General features: G+C 42.4%; 1 protein-coding gene across 5 annotated transcripts in view; it reads right to left on the bottom strand.

Moving 5' to 3' along the window:
• Positions 1–20,701, bottom strand: part of Frrs1 (ferric-chelate reductase 1) — a 68,238-nt gene that overhangs the window by 14,165 nt on the left and 33,372 nt on the right. For all 5 annotated transcript variants that reach the window (XM_087624845.1, XM_087624846.1, XM_087624847.1 and 2 more), the window contains 3 exon segments: positions 18,598–18,780; positions 3,585–3,683; positions 1,831–1,978 (listed from right to left, as the gene is read on the bottom strand). In XM_087624845.1, coding sequence (XP_087480971.1) covers positions 1,831–1,978; positions 3,585–3,683; positions 18,598–18,780 — 430 coding nt within the window.

The raw sequence follows: 20,701 nt of genomic DNA, 5'->3' as shown, positions 1-20,701 counted from the left end.
TAAGCTAAATGCCCATCACTAGGATAGAATAAATTACAGAACATACAAGCATATTTTTAGAAAACTATGCAAGTACAAAAATAGTTAAGAAACTTAACATAATAGATATATAAACTTTTGTTGTAAACAAATGACAGATATCAGGCAACAGACTATCACAGTGCCATCAACAGGGTGGGGCTTGTGAGATGCCTCATGAGGTAAAGGCGCTTGCAGTGATAACCTGATAAGCTGGAGGAGAGAACAGACTCAGGGAAGTTGTACTCTGACCTCCACAAGAACACCCAGACTATGTATAACTGCACACACACGCACCCACACACCCACACACCCACACACCCACACACACACACACACACACACACACACACACACAAATAATGATAACTGAATTAACTATATCTCTAATATACTATCTGTATAACAAAATGAAAAGATAAAGAGGGAAACTGGCCAAGACAGATACAACACTATTTTAAGCTGTTGGTTTAAATAGGAAACCAAAACTAAAAGCGGGAATCTCCTTAGTGATGAAAGCTGAAGTCTCTTCAAAACATCCAGATGCAGGCACTCAGTAAAGACAAAGTGTCAAAGCGATCACTTCACTTGTGGTTTAGTTAAGACAACGAAATGTAACCGAGCGGATTAGTTCGTATCAACTTAATACAAACTGAAGTCATCTGTAGAGAAGGAACCTCAACTAAGGAATCGCCACCACATGACTGGCCTTCCGACATGCCTGTGGGCCTTTGTCTGGATTAATAATTGATGTGGTAGGGCCCAGCCCACTGTGCTGCCCTATATAAACAGTCGAGCAAGGTCAGCAAGGAGTGTTCGTTCCTCCACAGTCATTGCTTTCAGTTCCTGTCTCACGCCCCTACCTCAACTCCTCTGGATGACGACAGACAGTAATTTGTTAAACACGACATTTCACCCTCCCCGTCCCCAGGGTGCTTTTGCTTGGAGCAACAAAGAAGCAAACTTAATCAGTAACCTAGAAATCAGGAAGGAAATGTTGGAATCAAGTGCTTGGACATTCCGACCACAGATGACAGAAGCGTCACAATGAATGTTAAGTAGAAACAAGGAGGCGAAGGTGCTGATATGGAAGATGCTGTTTAAGAACATGAAAATGAGGCTGAACATGGCGGTCAGGCCTTTAATCCTAGCCCTCCATTGTCAGAGATCGGGAGAATCTCTATTAGTTCAAGGCCAACCTGGACTAGAGAGAGTTTCAGGACAGTCAGGGTTATACAGTGAGACTCTTTCTCATAACATAACCAAAAAAAAAGAAAAAAAAAAAAAGAAAGAAAAAGAAAAAAAGCTAAACGACTCATTCAGACTCCTGTAGTACTGTAGTATACTGGGATCACACGATTTCCATTTTACCTAAGAAGATGCAAGACAGGAAATGATACAGCTTTGATTCTGCTGCCAGGGCTGTTACTCCGCCTCCTCCCTGCCTCCTGCAGGAGCTCGTGTCTAAGGAGCCCAGATCCATATTGGATGGATCGTCCCCCTTGAGCCTTGCAACGATCCAAAGTCACCGTTCCTAGGAACTCAGCAAAGCCCAAAGACATATGTACTTCTTACAAGGCACTGGTTCAAAACCATTGTACAAAGCAGGGGCCATTGAAAAGACAAGCAAAGCTTTGTGACTGGCTGACATTCCGTGGAGTATTCAGAGAGCCAAAGGCAGAAAGAGAACGTGAAATCAAAGAGAACCCCTGCCACCCCTTAAAATGAGCAACTGTCGTGGTATCTGTAAAGGCGAAGGGAAAGGAAGCGGGGACACAACAACGCAAAGGTAGATTTAACCCAAGTTCTCACCGTCGTGGGCCGCGCCTTCTGCGTAGAATATGTAGTAGCTTTCATTCAGCACAAATCTGTTCTTAGCCTCAGGAAGGGTGATGTTTCTTCTGAATGAACACTGTATGACGCCGTCTGCCAGCCTCCAAGCCATATCCTCAAGAGTCCCCTACAAACATACATAGGGGCTTTGAAACACCGTCCAAAGATTTGATGAGACTCGGACAGGCTCAAAGCCATGACCTGTTCTGTTTCCTTTCTCTAAGGCTGGAGGAGTGTATTTAAGCTGCAGGGCTCTTCCTTGGTTTTCTCCTTCAAAGAATTCCAAGATAAATAATAATAATAATAATAATAATAATAATAATGCTATTACTATTTCAGTTTGTCTTTGTCTTTATGCCACTTGGCAAAAACTTTTTTTCAGATGCTACATAATGCACTTTAATGGTAAAACTCTGGACAGCACAATGTGTATCTGACGTCTTCTATTCGAGCCTCCATCCAGGCACCTGGAGTCAGAACTTCACAGTTCCTCTTGCCCAGGTTAGAAAATCTAGCTGGCATGCTAACCCCGTCTGGCCACCAGCCGTGCATCTAGAGAGACATCCCAGGAAAGCTAGGTGCACAGTGGCACCATGACAGGAACGCCTTGCTCTGTCACTTCACTCACTGTGACACTAAGGAAAAGCCATGGCTCCTTCATAGAGCATTTGCCTACCAATGCTATGAAAAAAATGCTTCCTACTGGGACAGATGATGCCCACACAGGGCATACAAGGCTGGGCATCAGGGCTCACATGTACTCCTCCCTCCCATTAGCCAAGAAATGCTTCTGCAAAGACATTCCTTTGGCTATTTATCTGCTTGACTGACTATTTCTGAGATAGGGTGTAATCCAAGTTAGCCTTGCATTCACTATGTAACCAAGCTTCATCCTTTTTTTTTTTGATTTAAGATTTACTTTGTGTATGAGTCTTTTGTCTGCATGTATGTATGTGCATGTCTGGTGCACACGGAAGTCAGAAGAGAACACTGGATCCCCTGGAACTAGAGTTACAGAAGGCTGTGAGCCACCATGTGGGTGCTGGGAACAGAACTTGGATCCTCTCCAAGAATAACAAGTGCTTTCCAGCCCCAGTCTTGAACTTTGATCCTCATGTTCCATAGGCCAAGAGCTGGCATTACAGGCACGTGCCACCACACCCAGATTATGCAGTGCTGGGGGCTGAACCTGGAGCACCCTGCCCAAAGTCTCTTCTTAAAAACCCATCCTGGGCTGGAGAGAAGGCTCAGGGGTTAAGAGCACTGACTGTTCTTCCAGAGATGCTGAGTTCAATTTGCAGCAACCACATGGTGGCTCATAACCATCTGTAATGGGATCCAATGCCCTCTTCTGGTGTGTCTGAGGTGTACTCATATAAAATAAGTAAATAAAATCTTTAAAATTAAAAAAAAAAAATCCCATAACTTTTGGAAAGGGGAAAATGCTCTGAGCTTGTCAATAAGCCATAACATACTTTTTGGAAAGATGTAACAAAAGGGATTTAAGTGATGATAAGCAAGAATGAATCGTTTTCCTAGCAGAGAGCTTTGCCTTGTGCTTTCTAAGTCCAGAATGTTTCTTGGCACTCAGTCTGAAAAGACTACTGCTTCTGGGCCTTGCCTGGGCTGGGCTAACTGAAGGGCTGCAGGCTCCCATACACAAGCACATCAGTAGCAGCCACAGAGCAGGCAGGTGGACCGATCAGATAGGTTCTCAGGATGTTCCTACTTACCCTGGAGTCCATCACAGGATAACTTCTCCCTGTCAAGTAGGAAGGCTGTATATACACTGTCTGGTCCTCATAAATACACAAGTAAGCATCATCGTCACCCTGCAAAACAAGTGCACTATTTTAAGGAGTCTCTAACCAAATAGCATTTGATACTTTAAAACATAACTGACTCACCAGTAAATGATCTATGAATCTAGAGAACCGGTTGCTTATTTGTTGGTTTAAAAAAAATTCTTAGTTGTGGTGGTACACACCTTTAACCCCAGCACCCAGGAGGCAGAGACAAGCAAAGCTTGAGGTCTCTGTGTGCTTGAGACCCACTGACACAGCTACATAGTGACACCCTATTCCAAAAATAAAAACAGCAGGGAGCGAATGCCCTCACCCCCCACCCTCCCACCCCACCACCCCAGCTTAGCTGTGAGCACCATATGAGAGACTGATTCATAAATAAATACTCAGGTGTTTTTATCTTAATTATGACACATTAAATCTGGTGAACATGTACAATATGAAGCAGCAATATTTGATAGCTTAGCAAAATATACATACTACAATACTATATATTCATACTCACTAATACATACAATACTGTATATTCACACTCACTAATACATACAATACTGTATATTCACACTCACTAATACATACTACAATACTGTATATTCACACTCACTAATACATACTACAATACTGTTTTCACACTCACTAATATATATTACAGTACCGTATATTCACACTCACTAATACAAACTACAATATCGTATATTCACACTCACTAATATGTGTAGGACATGTGCATTCCGGTTATTCCTCTTTAGATTGGCTATGAAGATGGCTACAACTTCATTGCACTGGAGCAATGGCACAAATGAATAATGTCGATCTGAAATCACTGTCTATAGCCCATTAGGCCAAACAGGCCCTTTAGTTACTAATTCCTTTTGTATTCTTTATTATTTTTATATATGTGCATGAACGTTTATGTGTGTGTGTGTGTGCGTGCGTGTGTGCGCGTGTGTGCGTGCGTGTGTGCGCGTGTGTGCGTGCGTGTGTGCGCGTGTGTGCGTGCGCGCGCTCAGCATGTTACTTGTATGTAGTATATTCTCAGGGCTGACCACTTGATAACCAATTGGGTCTGCTCCACTCCCCAGGGCTGAGGCCTAGTGAACTTTGCCCCTCCCGTGTTAGCATGTCTGTTGGTGTCCTCCCTGTTCAGGTTAGGTTAGGCAGCTCTGCTGGTGAGACTTTATGGGTGCAGCTTCTAACATGTCTCAGAGACATGATCTCACGGCAAATGCCCTGGTCTTCTAGCTCTTACAATCTTTCCATTCCCCCTTCCTCGACAATCCCCTTGGTGCAGGACTTGAGTTGAAGAGTTATCAGTTGGGACTGGTAACCACAAATAAAGAAAGAAGCCATGAACAGGAAAGAGAACAGGGAACGGGGAGGGGACACATGGGAAGGTCTGAAGAAAAGAAAGGGGAAATGGAAATAGCGTAATTATAAAAGTAAAATTTTTAAGATAAGGGATGGAGGCAATGAAATGGATCTCTGGGTACAGGCACCTGATGCCTGACATGACGGGCAGTGTACCCCTGTGATCCAGTGCTGGGGAGAATAAGACAGGAGGATTCCAGTCTAGGTGAACCAATGAGAGCATCAGATTTAGTGAGATATGTTGTCTCAAAACATAAGGTTCAAGTCGAGCAGTGGTGGCACATGCGTTTTAATTCCAGCACTCAGGGGGCAAAAGGATCTCTTCATTCCAGGACAGCCTGGTCTACAGAGTAAGGGCTACACAGTGAAACCATGTCTCAAAAAAATTTACACACACACACACACACACACACACACACACATATCATAAGGTAGGTAGCAATTGAAGAAGACACCTAACTTCCACCTCAGGCCTCCAAATGCACCCTCAAATGTATGCATATGCCAAAATAATAATAATGATAATAATAGATTCCAAATGGTTGATCTAAAGGCCAACTGATTAGAACTACAGTACTAAATCTAACAGAAAGGCATCCTGTTCAGAGAAGGCAACAGAGGAGAGAAAGGGGACAGATAATTCAGTCTTCATTCTAGGAGAAGGCTCTTTACAGAAAGCCATTTCTGAAGCATGGAACCATATTGTATAGGAAATGCAGAAGGGAGACTATGGAGACAGGAAGACTAGGGAGGGCTTCAGGAGCAATACAAGAAGACCTGGTAGAGGTACAAGCCACCTCAGAGATGGTGACAAAGCAGGAAGGAGAATAAAAGAAGTGTTGGAGCCAGAATCGAAAGTCCATAGGAAGCTGGTGAGACCACAGGCAAAGCCACTCACCACCCAGCCTGACAACCTAAGTTTGGTCTCCAGCAGAACCTCCATGTTGGAAGGAGAGAAGAAATTCCCACATGCTGTCCTCTGACCTCCAGAGTTGCGTCCACACCGGGACACATACAAAGCAAAAAAAAGTATAAAAGTAATGTTTTTTGAAAAGTGCATGGGAGGGGCTGGAGAGATGGCTCAGAGGTTAAGAACACTGACTGCTCTTCCAGAGGTCCTGAGTTCAATTCCCAGCAGCCACATGGTGACTCACAACCATCTGTAATGGAATCCAATGCCCCCTGAAGACAGCTACAGTGTGTACTCATATTTAAAGGAAGGAAGAAAGAATGAACAAACAGGGGCAGAGATGAGTAGCTCAGTCATCCAGTACCCACCTCATCCAGTACTAGTACCCGCCAAGCCCAAATCCCCCGCCACTCCCCCCAAAACAACAATTCCATGGACAATCTGTATCTGGTAACACAGTAGCGCTCAAATCTTGACTTGTACAATTCTTCCTGTAAAAGGAAACAGGTTATTTTGAAGAATGGTTAAAGGATGAGTGGGAAAAATCTTCTGACACAAGAGAAAAGTTAAGACATGCTTTAAAATGGATAGACACCAGGGGGCAAAAGAGACTCCACCAATAAACCATAACACAATGGGCACGAAGAATCCACCAATCCAGGAGCTGCAGGGTGGCTCCGGAGACAAAGAGCAACCTGATGACCCAAGTTCAATTCCCAGAGCCCACAGAGTCGGGGAAGGAGGCCACAAGGGGGCGCCTCTGGATTCCACATGCATGCTGTGTGCCCTCATACACATGGAGTAAATCAAAATTAAAAAAAAAAATCCATCAATCCATAGTGTGAGTCTTAAAAGAAAGGTGTACAGAGGGGACCAAGCTTTTCAGAAGAATGTCAACTGGCAAGTTAGAAAGTCGCCACTCTCTGCAAAAACAGATGTGGCAACTGGCTGAGGAGTCATCCTGTGCTGGCGTCATTTGGTAATGGAGGGTGGTAAGCTCACAAAGAGTTAAAATATCACCTTATGTGTTGTTTACGAAACACAAAGACCTGTATTTTACACGAGCATAAGGGAGAAAGCTGGCAGATGCCACTGACAGAACGGTGTGCACCTCGATTTGATGCACTGATTCATTATCAGTGAATATTGGTACTTTGCCAAAGAATGTTATTAATACTTTGTCCAAAAGCCGACCCTTACTCTGTGTGAGTGTATGCGCGCCCATGTGTGTGTGCGTGCATATGTGAGTGTGCATGCGTATGCCCAGCACTCACGTGATCAAGCTTGATCGCAAGTGGCTTTACCCATTGAGCCATATCACCAGCCCAATGTGCAAAAATGTCTTATATTATTTGTTGTGTGCATAGCCATCTCTCTGGTCCTGTGCCAAAAATTCTTAATGTGAATGTACCGTGTAAATAGCAGAATGCTCTCAACAAAGCTGCTGACCTGAAAGAGGAAAAAATAAATCAAAACAAAACAAACTGTTAAGTATAACCGATCAAGACACACACATGGATTGAAAGATAATCGCTTGAGTCTTGGGCAATTGGGGGAAAAGGAATATAAACTACGTAGTGCGGAAAACGATTGCGTCTTTATCACATTCTCCCAATGGGATAAGATTGTGGTAATGGCAAGAGAACGTTCTTGTTCTCAGTACAGATGTGCCAAAATCTTTGGGAGGAAATGCTGCCAGACCTACTTATTCTCGAAGGGCTGAGAAGGGAAAACTGTGTCTCTATATACTGCACAAGTCCTCGGAGACAGAGGAATGGACCCAGACACAGAATAATAGAGGCAAATGGCAAATCTGGGAGAATGACCAGAGGCATTCACTGTACTGTTCTCCTGATGTTTCTGCAGGTTTAAAGTTGATAAAAGGAACAGAGAGGCAGGGATACAGCTTGGGATAATATACACGGAGGCCCTGAGTTCTAGCCCCAACACCACAAAAAAGAAACAACATCAATGGAAAAGCTTGAGGCAGAAGGAACAACAATGAAATCTACAGCCTAGGGTCCAAGTAAGCTCAGAACTGGGAATAACCTAGCATCTGACAGTCAATGGAAGCTTACGTATGCATCAAGGTATGTGGCAAGTATAATACAGCAAGATACATTTCCTGTCTTCATCCCCATCTCCTAGAATCAAACTGCTAAAGATCTCTGGACTTGCCAAGGTTTTTTGTTTCTGTTTTTTGTTTTAACAGTATATTAATAAGTTCACTAATGACTGCCAGCCCCTGATTCCCATAGGATTAAAAGGTTAAGACCCTAACCTCACCCCTACTATGCTAAGAGTGTAGAAACTGATGAAGGTTGAGTTGGTCATCAATGGTCAGAGAGTCGATCGACAATACCTGTGTGCTGAGATACCAACAAAACTCCAAAAGGACAGGGGTTGGGGCACATCTAGATAGCTGGACCTAAGGCTCCTAAAACGGCTAGAGAGATGCCTCAGTGGTTAACAGCTGGCTGTTCTTCCGTGGGAACTGGCTTTGAAAGATGGTATCCCCAAGAGAACACGGAAGCTCCTGCCCCCTCCCTCACCTTGCTGTGTGCCCCTCTCTTTTGGTAGCCTTTGAAATGCCATTTATAATAAACGGAAGAGCATTTTTCCCTGAATTTGTTGATTACCCCAGCCCCAGGAGGAGGTGTTGGAAACCCTGGTTTGTTATCCCTAGAGTGAAAAACACAGGTAAAATGAGCTGGGGTTGTAGTTAGCATCTGAAGTAGGAGGCTGGGCAGTCCTGGGGACTGAGCCCTCAACCCAGGGGATCTGACACTCTCTCCAAGTTGAATGTCAGCTGCAAAACTAATTGTTTGCTTGACCTGTGAGCAGACATCCCCACACTTTGGAGGCTCCCAGAAGTAACCTGTGTTGAGTGTGTAGTCGGAGAAACTGACTCCGTTGTTTACTTAAGAGGAAAAGGGGGAGAGAAACTAATAATGTCTTTCCCTGATAGACTTTAAATCGTATAATAAAAGTCACAGACAGGAAATACCAAAAGGCAAAAAATAAGCAAACCACTGTTACCAAATTCAGAATATTATACTTTTCATCCATTTTAGTGATAACAGTTGCTGTCAATTTATAAACCAATTTTTAAGGTAGAATTTAGGTTATCCAATCAGGATTTAGAATATCTAACATCTTCAGTACCTAAATTTATATTATATAGTCAAGAATATCAGGGCCCTGAACATGGTGTCCACACCTTTAATCCCAGCTCTCAAGAGGCAGAGGCAGGCAGATCTATGGGGATTTGAAGTCAGTCTGAGTTCCAGGTTAGCCAGGACTACAGAGTAAGGGAGAGCTTGTCTCAAAAAAAAAAAAAAAGTTTAAAAAAATTACACTAAAGTTTTAAAAATAACAACCTTAAATAAAAATAGCTACTTTAAAAATATATTCTGAAGATGATCCATTTCCATCAATTTAGGCAGCCAGGTGTACAGCTGATTTTAATCATTAAGCAGGCTCTCTCTGTAAAGCAACTAACTACACCTGTATAATTAAATCTTTTTATAAACACTTTTTGATGAGCACTATACGAGAAATAGGTAAGATTTCTAAGTAAGATTAAACATATCTCAAATTAGAGATAAATGCTTGTGCCATCCTGCCTACAATTTACAAAAACTAACGTACCTGTGGGACAGCCACCATCCCAATCAACGCAATGAAATCCTCCCCTCTCCCCTTGACTGTGGCCAATAGGAGGAAATGTGCTATTATATTTTGTTTTATTTTACTATTATATTTTATTATTATTATAGTATAATATATATTATATTTGTATATTACATTATATTTATATATATTATATATTTATATATTTTATTTTTATATTACACTTGTGCTATCCTTACAGGAATAAGGTTTTTATATTTGGATGACAAATATGACATCATATGACTGTCAAATGCATGCGGCACCATAGAGATCCATTGTAAGGAGATGATGATGTGTTTATCCAACGAGGCCCTTTAATCCTATGCGCCCTCATCTCCAGACGCTGTTTCATAGCCCAGCCCAGCCCACATGCAGAACCAGCCAGGCCACTGCCTTCCTGTTGCCGCTTTAGAGTCACAATTGACTCTCTACCTCATTGCCCTTCTCAAGTACCAAATCTGATTCATTTTGCCAGTGCCGGGAACACCCAAAAAGATAAGCAGCAGCTCTGATGGTAATTGCAATGAGAAAGCAGGGGAAATATTTTACACAATTACAGCATTATGTTCCATAAAAAAAAAAAAAAATGTAGGAAGCTTCCCATCAAAGTAACTCTGAGGAGAAAAGGTTGAAATTTTCTTACTCTTAGAAATTGTGAGATAACTTGTAACTTTGTTTTGCTTTTTGGCTTTTGTTTTGTATTTGAGACCTGCTGCTGGCCTCAAATTTGCCATAACCTTGAAATCCTGATTCTCCTACTTCAATCTCCTAAATGTGGGGATTAAAGACCTGTGCCACTGTTATGGTTTGTACATGCTGAACCCAGGGAGTGGCACTATTAGAAGGTGTGGCCCTGTAGGAGTAGTTTAGCCTTGTTGGAGTAGGTGTGTCACTGTGGGAATGGGCTTTAAAACCCTAATTCTGGCTGCCTGGAAGCCAGTCTTCCACTAGCAGTCTTCAGATGAAGATGTAGAACTCTCAGCTTCTCCTGCACCAGGCCTACTCGGATGCTGCCATGCTCCCACCTTGATAATGAACCTCTGAACCTGTAAGCCAGCCCCAACTAAATGCTGTTCATTATAAGGCTTGCCTTGGTCATGGTATCTGTTCACAGCGGTAAACCCTAACTAAGACATCCACCATCTTACATGGAGTGCATTTGGGAATAAATCTTGTTTCTTCTTTCACAGCCACATCAGAGTTCTGTTTTGTTTTGTTTTGGGTTTGGTTTGGGTTTGGTTTGATTTGGTTTGGTTTGGTTTGGTTTTTAAGCTATGGTTCCCTTTTAAAAAAAAAAAAAAGGAGGTGTCAAGTTTAAATCCTAACATGAAGTCTCAAAAGGCTTTGTCTTTCCTAATAAGGAAGTTACATTGAGCGCCATCCACTCTGCTCACTGCCAGTCCTTCAAGAAGAGAATCTACATTTCCACTAGGGTCCTCTTTCCTCTCCTAGGGAAACTGGATACTTCTGCATCATTCTGCTTTTCCCAAGGCTGCCTGCCACCAACAGAGTCCCTAAACCCTCTGCCCAGGAAGAGCCAGAACCAGGAGATTCATGAGGCTTTCTGCACATCAAAGGACACTCGCCCGGACAGCACTGCACTTGGTCAGAGGGGAGATGTCACCAATGGCAAGGGCACAGGCTTTAGTTCTGGTGCCTGATTGGTCTGAAGGGCATTACAAATGACATTTTATGCAAATGTTTCTTTTACTGTTTCAAAGAGACAGGGACAGAAGGTGGCAAATGTACTACACATAAAATAATCTTCACAGCTGACCTTAGGGCAGCCTGCTCTTAGAAATAACTCCGACTATCAAAATCATGAAACAGGCTTCCTGGTTGCTGCCCCCCCTCGGAGAGCTCATAAGCAACACCCCATGAGAAAACTTGAGACTTGGGACCACAAGTAAGACAAACCTTCCTACTCCAAGCGACCTGCCTGGTGAACTCAGGACACACAGAGGCAAAATTCCTCTAGGACCCGACACTTCCGGTTTTTAGCGGGATTCCCAAACCTGCGGATCCCTGCCCGCAGCAGGTCCCTGCTCCCAAACCCCGTGGGAGAGAGAGATCACCTCCCGGACAGGTGGGCACTCCTGAGACTGCAGAGCAGAAGAGACCACCAACACTGCCCACCCCTGCCCACATCCCTGGCCCGAGAGGAAACTGTATACGGCCTCTGGGTTCCTGGAGATAAGGGCACAGGAGCAACAGGTCCCCTGCATCTGAGACACCACCAGAACCTGAAGGGACCGACCAGATAAACAGTTCTCTGCACCCAAATCCCGTGGGAGGGAGAGCTAAACCTTCAGAGAGGCAGACATGCCTGGGAAACCAGAAGAGACTGCACTCTGCCCACATTACTAATTCCAGAGGAAAACACCAAACGCCATCTGGAACCTGGGTGGACGGAAGCTCCCGGAAATGGCAGCGCAGATCTTCCTGGTTGCTGCCCCTGCGGAGAGCTCATAAGCAACACCCCACGAGCAAACTTGAGCCTCGGGACCACAGGTAAGACAAACCTTCCTGCTCCAAGCGACCTGCCTGGTGAACTCAAGACACAGGCCCACAGGAACAGCTGAAGACCTGTAGAGAGGAAAAACTACACGCCCGAAAGCAGAACACTCTGTTCCCATAACTGGCTGAAAGAAAACAGGAAAACAGGTCTACAGCACTCCTGACACACAGGCTTATAGGACAGTCTACCAACTTTCAGAAATAGCAGAACAAAGTAACACTAGAGATAATCTGATGGCGAGAGGCAAGCGCAGGAACCCAAGCAACAGAAACCAAGACTACATGGCATCATCGGAGCCCAATTCTCCCACCAAAGCAAACACGGAATATCCAAACACACCAGAAAAGCAAGATCTAGTTTCATCTAGTCAAGATATTTGATCATGATGCTGGAGGACTTCAAGAAAGACATGAAGAACTCCCTTAGAGAAACACAGGAAAACACAAATAAACAAGTAGAAGCCTACATAGAGGAATCACAAAAATCCCTGAAAGAATTCCAGGAAACCACAATCCAACAATTGAAGGAATTAAAAATGGAAATAGAATCAATCAAGAAAGAACACATGGAAACAACCCTGCATATAGAAAACCAAAGGAAGAGACAAGGAGCTGCAGATACAAGCTTCACCAACAGAATACAAGAGATAGAAGAGAGAATCTCAGGAGCAGAAGATTCCATAGAAATCATCGACTCAACTGTCAAAGATAATGTAAAGAGGAAAAAGCTACTGGTCCAAAACATACAGGAAATCCAGGACTCAATGAGAAGATCAAACCTAAGGATAATAGGTATAGAAGAGAGTGAAGACTCCCAGCTCAAAGGACCATTAAATATCTTTAACAAAATCATAGAAGAAAACTTCCCTAACCTAAAGAAAGAGATACCCATAAGCATACAAGAAGCATACAGAACTCCAAATAGATTGGACCAGAAAAGAAATTCCTCCCGTCACATAACAGTCAAAACACCAAATGCACAAAATAAAGAAAGAATATTAAAAGCAGTAAGGGAAAAAGGTCAAGTAACATATAAAGGCAGACCTATCAGAATCACACCAGCCTTTTCGCCAGAAACTATGAAGGCCAGAAGATCCTGGACTGATGTCATACAGACCCGAAGAGAACACAAATGCCAGCCCAGGTTACTGTATCCTGCAAAACTCTCAATTAACAGATGGAGAAACCAAGATATTCCATGACAAAACCAAATTTACACAATATCTTTCTACAAATCCAGCACTACAAACAATAATAAATGGTAAAGCCCAACATAAGGAGGCAAGCCATACCCTAGAAGAAGCAAGAAACTAATTGTCTTGGCAACAAAACAAAGAGAAGAAAAGCACACAAACATAACCTCACATCCAAATATAAATATAACAGGAAGCAATAATCACTATTCCTTAATATCTCTCAACATCAATGGCCTCAACTCCCCAATAAAAAGACATAGATTAACAAACTGGATACGCAACAAGGACCCTGCATTCTGCTGCCTACAGGAAACACACCTCAGAGACAAAGACAGACACTACCTCAGAGTGAAAGGCTGGAAAACAACTTTCCAAGCAAATGGTCGGAAGAAGCAAGCTGGAGTAGCCATTCTAATATCAAATAAAATCAATTTTCAACTAAAAGTCATCAAAAAAGATGAGGAAGGACACTTCATATTCATCAAAGGAAAAATCCACCAAGATGAACTCTCAATCCTAAATATCTATGCCCCAAATACAAGGGCACCTACATACGTAAAAGAAACCTTACTAAAGCTCAAAACACACATTGTACCTCACACAATAATAGTAGGAGATTTCAACACCCCACTCTCATCAATGGACAGATCATGGAAACAGAAATTAAACAGAGACATAGACAGACTAAGAGAAGTCATGAGCCAAATGGACTTAACAGATATTTATAGAACATTCTATCCTAAAGCAAAAGGATATACATTCTTCTCAGCTCCTCATGATACTTTCTCCAAAACTGACCATGTAATTGGTCAAAAAACGGGCCTCAACAGATACAAAAAGATAGAAATAATCCTATGAGTGCTATCAGATCACCACGGCCTAAAGCTGGTCTTTAATAACAATAAGGGAAGAATGCCCACATATATGTGGAAGTTGAACAATGATCTACTCAACGATAACCTGGTCAAGGAAGAAATAAAGAAAGAAATTAAAGACTTCTTAGAATTTAATGAAAATGAAGGTACAATATACCCAAACTTATGGGACACAATGAAAGCTGTGCTAAGAGGAAAACTCATAGCTCTGAGTGCCTGCAGAAAGAAACAGGAAAGAGCATATGTCACCAGCTTGACAGCACACCTAAAAGCTCTAGAACAGAAAGAAGCAAATACACCCAGAAGGAGTAGAAGGCAGGAAATAATCAAACTCAGGGCTGAAATCAACCAAGTAGAAACAAAAAGGACCATAGAAAGAATCAACAGAACCAAAAGTTGGTTCTTTGAGAAAATCAACAAGATAGATAAACCCTTAGCCAGACTAATGAGAGGACACAGAGAGTGTGTCCAAATTAACAAAATCAGAAATGAAAAGGGAGACATAACTACAGATTCAGAGGAAATTCAAAAAATCATCAGATCTTATTATAAAAGCCTATATTCAACAAAACTTGAAAATGTGCAGGAAATGGACAATTTCCTAGACAGATACCAGGTACCGAAGTTAAATCAGAAACAGATAACCCAGTTAAACAACCCCATAATTCCTAAGGAAATAGAGGCAGTCATTAAAGGTCTCCCAACTAAAAAGAGCCCAGGTCCAGACGGGTTTAGTGCAGAATTCTATCAGACCTTCATAGAAGACCTCATACCAATACTATCCAAATTATTCCACAAAATTGAAACTGATGGAGCACTACCGAATCCCTTCTATGAAGCCACAATTACTCTTATACCTAAACCACACAAAGACCCAACAAAGAAAGAGAACTTCAGACCAATTTCCCTTATGAATATCGACGCAAAAATATTCAACAAAATTCTGGCAAACCGAATTCAGGAGCACATCAAAACAATCATCCACCATGATCAAGTAGGCTTCATCCCAGGCATGCAGGGATGGTTTAATATACGGAAAACCATCAACGTGATCCATTATATAAACAAACTGAAAGAACAAAACCACATGATCATTTCATTAGATGCTGAGAAAGCATTTGACAAAATTCAACACCCCTTCATGATAAAAGTCCTGAAAGGAATAGAAATTCAAGGCCCATACGTAAACATAGTAAAAGCCATATACAGCAAACCAGTTGCTAACATTAAACTAAATGGAGAGAAACTTGAAACAATCCCACTAAAATCAGGGACTAGACAAGGCTGCCCACTTTCTCCCTACTTATTCAATATAGTTCTTGAAGTTCTAACCAGAGCAATCAGACAACAAAAGGAGATCAAGGAAATACAGATCGGAAAAGAAGAAGTCAAAAATATCACTATTTGCAGATGATATGATAGTATATTTAAGTGATCCCAAAAGTTCCACCAGAGAACTACTAAAGCTGATAAAAAACTTCAGCAAAGTGGCTGGGTATAAAATTAACTCAAATAAATCAGTAGCCTTCCTCTACACAAAAGAGAAACAAGCCGAGAAAGAAATTAGGGAAACGACACCCTTCATAATAGACCCAAATAATATAAAGTACCTCGGTGTGACTTTAACCAAGCAAGTAAAAGATCTGTACAATAAGAACTTCAAGACTCTGAAGAAAGAAATTGAAGAAGACCTCAGAAGATGGAAAGATCTCCCATGCTTAATGATTGGCAGGATTAATATAGTAAAAATGGCCATTTTACCAAAAGCAATCTACAGACTCAATGTAATCCCCATCAAAATACCAATCCATTTCTTCAAAGAGTTAGACAGAATAATTTGCAAATTCATCTGGAATAACAAAAAACCCAGGATAGCTAAAACTATCCTCAACAATAAAAGGACTTCAGGGGGAATCACTATCCCTGAACTCAAGCAGTATTACAGAGCAATAGTGATAAAAACTGCATGGTATTGGTACAAAGACAGACAGATAGACCAATGGAACAGAATTGAAGACCCAGAAATGAACCCACACACCTATGGGCACTTGATGTTTGACAAAGGAGCCAAAATCATCCAATGGAAAAAAGATAGCATTTTCAGCAAATGGTGCTGGTTCAACTGGAGGTCAGCATGTAGAAGAATGCAGAGCGATCCATGCTTATCACCCTGTACAAAGCTTAAGTCCAAGTGGATCAAGGACCTCCACATCAAACCAGACACACTCAAACTAATAGAAGAAAAACTAGGGAAGCATCTGGAACACATGGGCACTGGAAAAAATTTCCTGAACAAAACACCAATGGCTTATGCTCTAAGATCAAGAATCGACAAATGGGATCTCATAAAACTGCAAAGCTTCTGTAAGGCAAAGGACACTGTGGTTAGGACAAAACGGCAACCAACAGATTGGGAAAAGATCTTTACCAATCCTACAACAGATAGAGGCCTTATATCCAAAATATACAAAGAACTCAAGAAGTTAGACCGCAGGGAAACAAATAACCCTATTAAAAAATGGGGTTCAGAGCTAAACAAACAATTCACAGCTGAGGAATGCCGAATGGCTGAGAAACACCTAAAGAAATGCTCAACATCTTTAGTCATAAGGGAAATGCAAATCAAAACAACCCTGAGATTTCACCTCACACCAGTGAGAATGGCTAAGATCAAAAACTCAGGTGACAGCAGATGCTGGCGAGGATGCGGAGAAAGAGGAACACGCCTCCATTGTTGGTGGGATTGCAAACTGGTACAACCATTCTGGAAATCAGTCTGGAGGTTCCTCAGAAAATTGGACATTGAACTGCCTGAGGATCCAGCTATACCTCTCTTGGGCATATACCCAAAAGATGCCTCAACATATAAAAGAGACACGTGCTCCACTATGTTCATCGCAGCCTTATTTATAATAGCCAGAAGCTGGAAAGAACCCAGATGCCCTTCAACAGAGGAATGGATACAGAAAATGTGGTACATCTACACAATGGAATATTACTCAGCTATCAAAAACAACGGCTTTATGAAATTCGTAGGCAAATGGTTGGAACTGGAAAATATCATCCTGAGTGAGCTAACCCAATCACAGAAAGACATACATGGTATGCACTCACTGATAAGTGGCTATTAGCCCAAATGCTTGAATTACCCTAGATGCCTAGAACAAATGAAACTCAAGACGGATGATCAAAATGTGAATGCTTCACTCCTTCTCTAAAAGGGGAACAAGAATACCCTTGGCAGAGAATAGAGAGGCAAAGATTAAAACAGACACAGAAGGAACACCCATTCAGAGCCTGCCCCACATGTGGCCCATACATATACAGCCACCCAATTAGACAAGATGGATGAAGGAAAGAAGTGCAGACCGACAAGAGCCGGATGTAGATCGCTCCTGAGAGACACAGCCAGAATACAGCAAATACAGAGGCGAATGCCAGCAGCAAACCACTGAACTGAGAATAGGACCCCCGTTGAAGGAACCAGAGAAAGAACTGGAAGAGCTTGAAGGGGCTCGAGACCCCATATGTACAACAATGCCAAGCAACCAGAGCTTCCAGGGACTAAGCCACTACCTAAAGACTATACATGGACTGACCCTGGACTCTGACCTCATAGGTAGCAATGAATATCCTAGTAAGAGCACCAGTGGAAGGGGAAGCCCTGGGTCCTGCTAAGACTGAACCCCCAGTGAACTAGACTGTTGGGGGGAGGGCGGCAATGGGGGGAGGGTTGGGAGGGGAACACCCATAAGGAAGGGGAGGGGGGAGGGGGATGTTTGCCCGGAAACCAAAGAATTATTATTAAGTATTAAATAAATTTAAAAAAAAAAAAAGAAAGAAACCTGAGCACACATGTGTTTATTTCTTGGCTTCTATTCTATTTCATTGGTCTATGTATCTGTTACTGACCAAGGAAACTTATGTAAAATAAGTCTTTATTTTTATTCACTGGAGCTGGAATTACAGGTAGTTGTGAGCCTCCTGACCTCATCGGTAGCAATGAATATCCTAGTAAGATCACCAGTGTAAGGGGAAGCCCTGGGTCCTGCTAAGACTGAACCCCCAGTGAATGTGATTGTTGGGGGGAGGGCGGCAATAGGGGGAGGATGGGGAGGGGAATACCCATAAAGAAGGGGAGGGGAAGGGATTAAGGGGATGTTGGCCTGGAAACAGGGAAAGGGAATAACACTCAAAATGTAAATAAGAAATACTCAAGTTAATAAAAAAAAAAATCACGAAACAGCCGTTGAAATGGATCTGTTCTTCGAGTTTCGTTTCCCATTCTACCCTTAAGCCTGATCCCTAAACTCTGGAAGGCACAGCTAATCTACTGCTGATGAGAGCTCACTCTGGTGGCTCTCCTGCTATCACCCCAGACATAAGCAATAGATACAAACCATCCATTGGTCATGAGAAAATGCAAAGGACACGTAGCCATCACTGGGTCCGCTCATTTCAACCATCACTGACTGGTTTTCTCTGGTGAAGGACAAGAAGACGCAGGCAGGCTCATTCTCTGGGTCACAGTTCAACGGACTCCTGACGCAGAACTTCTTGTTCCCACACTCAGAGGCACTGAACTAGAAAAAATGAAAGGATGAAGATCTTAATTATGAAACAAGCAGTTCACTGCCAAGGACTAGATAGCCGAGAAAAGCTTTTCATAAAAATTCAAACCAGGGAACAGAAGACGAATCACAAATTAGAAACAATAGGAGCATTCTTCCACTGTGCACTTTTATACCTAATTATTATCGATTATAATTCAGAAAACTATACTCGTGGGCCTGTAGCGGTATGAGTGCCTATGTCCATTTAATACACAAAATGCTTCATATCATCTGAGACCAGGAGCAAGGTCCCCCATACACTGAGAAACTTCCTAGGGATAAGTCCACACTGGCAGTCTGGCCTAACCAGATTACCTCTGATTTTCAAGAGATGGTATTTTAAAAAGCAGGCAAGCCAAATATGGGCAAGTCTTTATGTGTAAATTTAGGCAACAGCTTTTAAGAGTCACATTCAGATTCAGAGTTAAGTGATATAGGAAAGGATGGGACACTTGCATATACCACCATTCTAAACAACAGTAAAAATAACTCTATTGTGTCAGGAGGCCCAGCCATGTTCTACACTGACTAAAACCAGAGCCTCCCAGTATGTCACTTGAGGAGTCCTCCTGAGCCCAACCCCACCCTCAGGAAAAAAAATTAAGCTCCAAAATTTAACAGAGAAAACAAGCAGAGCTTGTCAGGGTGGTGTGTGAGAAGAAGAGAGGGCTGAGGAGTCCGTAACCAGATTTAATGAGGACATCACTAACCACAGTAGGATGATAACGGAAGCCACTAAGAACCTATTCTCTTGGGGTCTCTTTACCTTTGGCAACCCAAAAGAGATTCTGAGGTCTCTTCTAACTCTAAAAATAGCACAAGTCAGAATGAAGCACCCTTTAATTGGCACGGAGGCATGGTGGTAAAAGTTCCAAGAAGAACGGGCCCCTTTAATTGACCACATGAAAGGACAATATTTTCTGTTAGGAAGCTGGTGTACAAACAGTTCATTCACTTAAAGCAGCTTTTTAAGTGAGTATTAAGTGAAGTGAGAACTTACGCAGATAAGAATCCCTTAAATAACTGTACAGTGAAACAGAGGTGTGACGTTCACTATAACGCGATTAAATACAACATATCTGTGTCTGTGAGTGTATGCTGGGGGTCTGAGGAAGCCAGAAGAAGGCCTCAATTCTCTGTAGCTGAGTTATCTGCGGTTGTGAGCCACCTGATGTGGGACCTGGAACTAAACTCAGGTCCCCTAGAAAAGCAACAAGTGCTGCTGTCAAGCCACCTCTCTAGCCCTTTATTTAGTGGAAGAGGAGACACACAGAGACAACCAGCAAAGAGAAAGGGACCCAGCCAGAGGAATGGTTCTCAACCTGTGGGTCACAACCCCTTTGGAAGGTTGAATGACCTTTTCACAAGGGTCATGTCACCTGAGACCATCAGAAAGCACAGACATTTATACTGTGACTCATAACTGTAGCAAAACTACAGTTATGAAGTAACAATGAAACTAATTACACTTTTGGGAGTCACACCCTGAAGGACTGTTTTTAAAGAGTGGAACTTCTCATATTGTTTTTTTGCTGATGGGAACAGAGTTGAAATAGGCAGGCCTAGAACTTACCATGTAAACCAGCCTGGCCTCAAATCTGCAAGGATCCTCCTGCCTCTGCATCCTAACTGCAGGGATTATGGGTAAGCATCCTAACTGCAGGGATTAAGGGTAAAAGTGCTGCCGTGTCTCACCGAGTGCCCCAACACCCTAATCTATTTTTTTTTAATTTTTATATATAACTATTTTAGGTATACAAGTGTTCTATTTGTTTGCCTGCATGACAGAAGAGGGCATCAAACAGAAGAGGGCATCAGATCCATTACAGATGGTTGTGAGCCACCATGTGGTTGCTTGGAATTGAACTCAAGATGTCCAGAAGCTCTTAAC

This window comes from Rattus norvegicus, chromosome 2 (genome assembly GCF_021556685.1).
Source record: "Rattus norvegicus strain SHRSP/BbbUtx chromosome 2, alternate assembly SHRSP_T2T, whole genome shotgun sequence".
Classification (NCBI taxonomy): Eukaryota; Metazoa; Chordata; class Mammalia; order Rodentia; family Muridae; genus Rattus; species Rattus norvegicus.
Note: the sequence above shows the minus strand (reverse complement) of the source record. Positions and strands in the feature narration are given on the sequence as shown.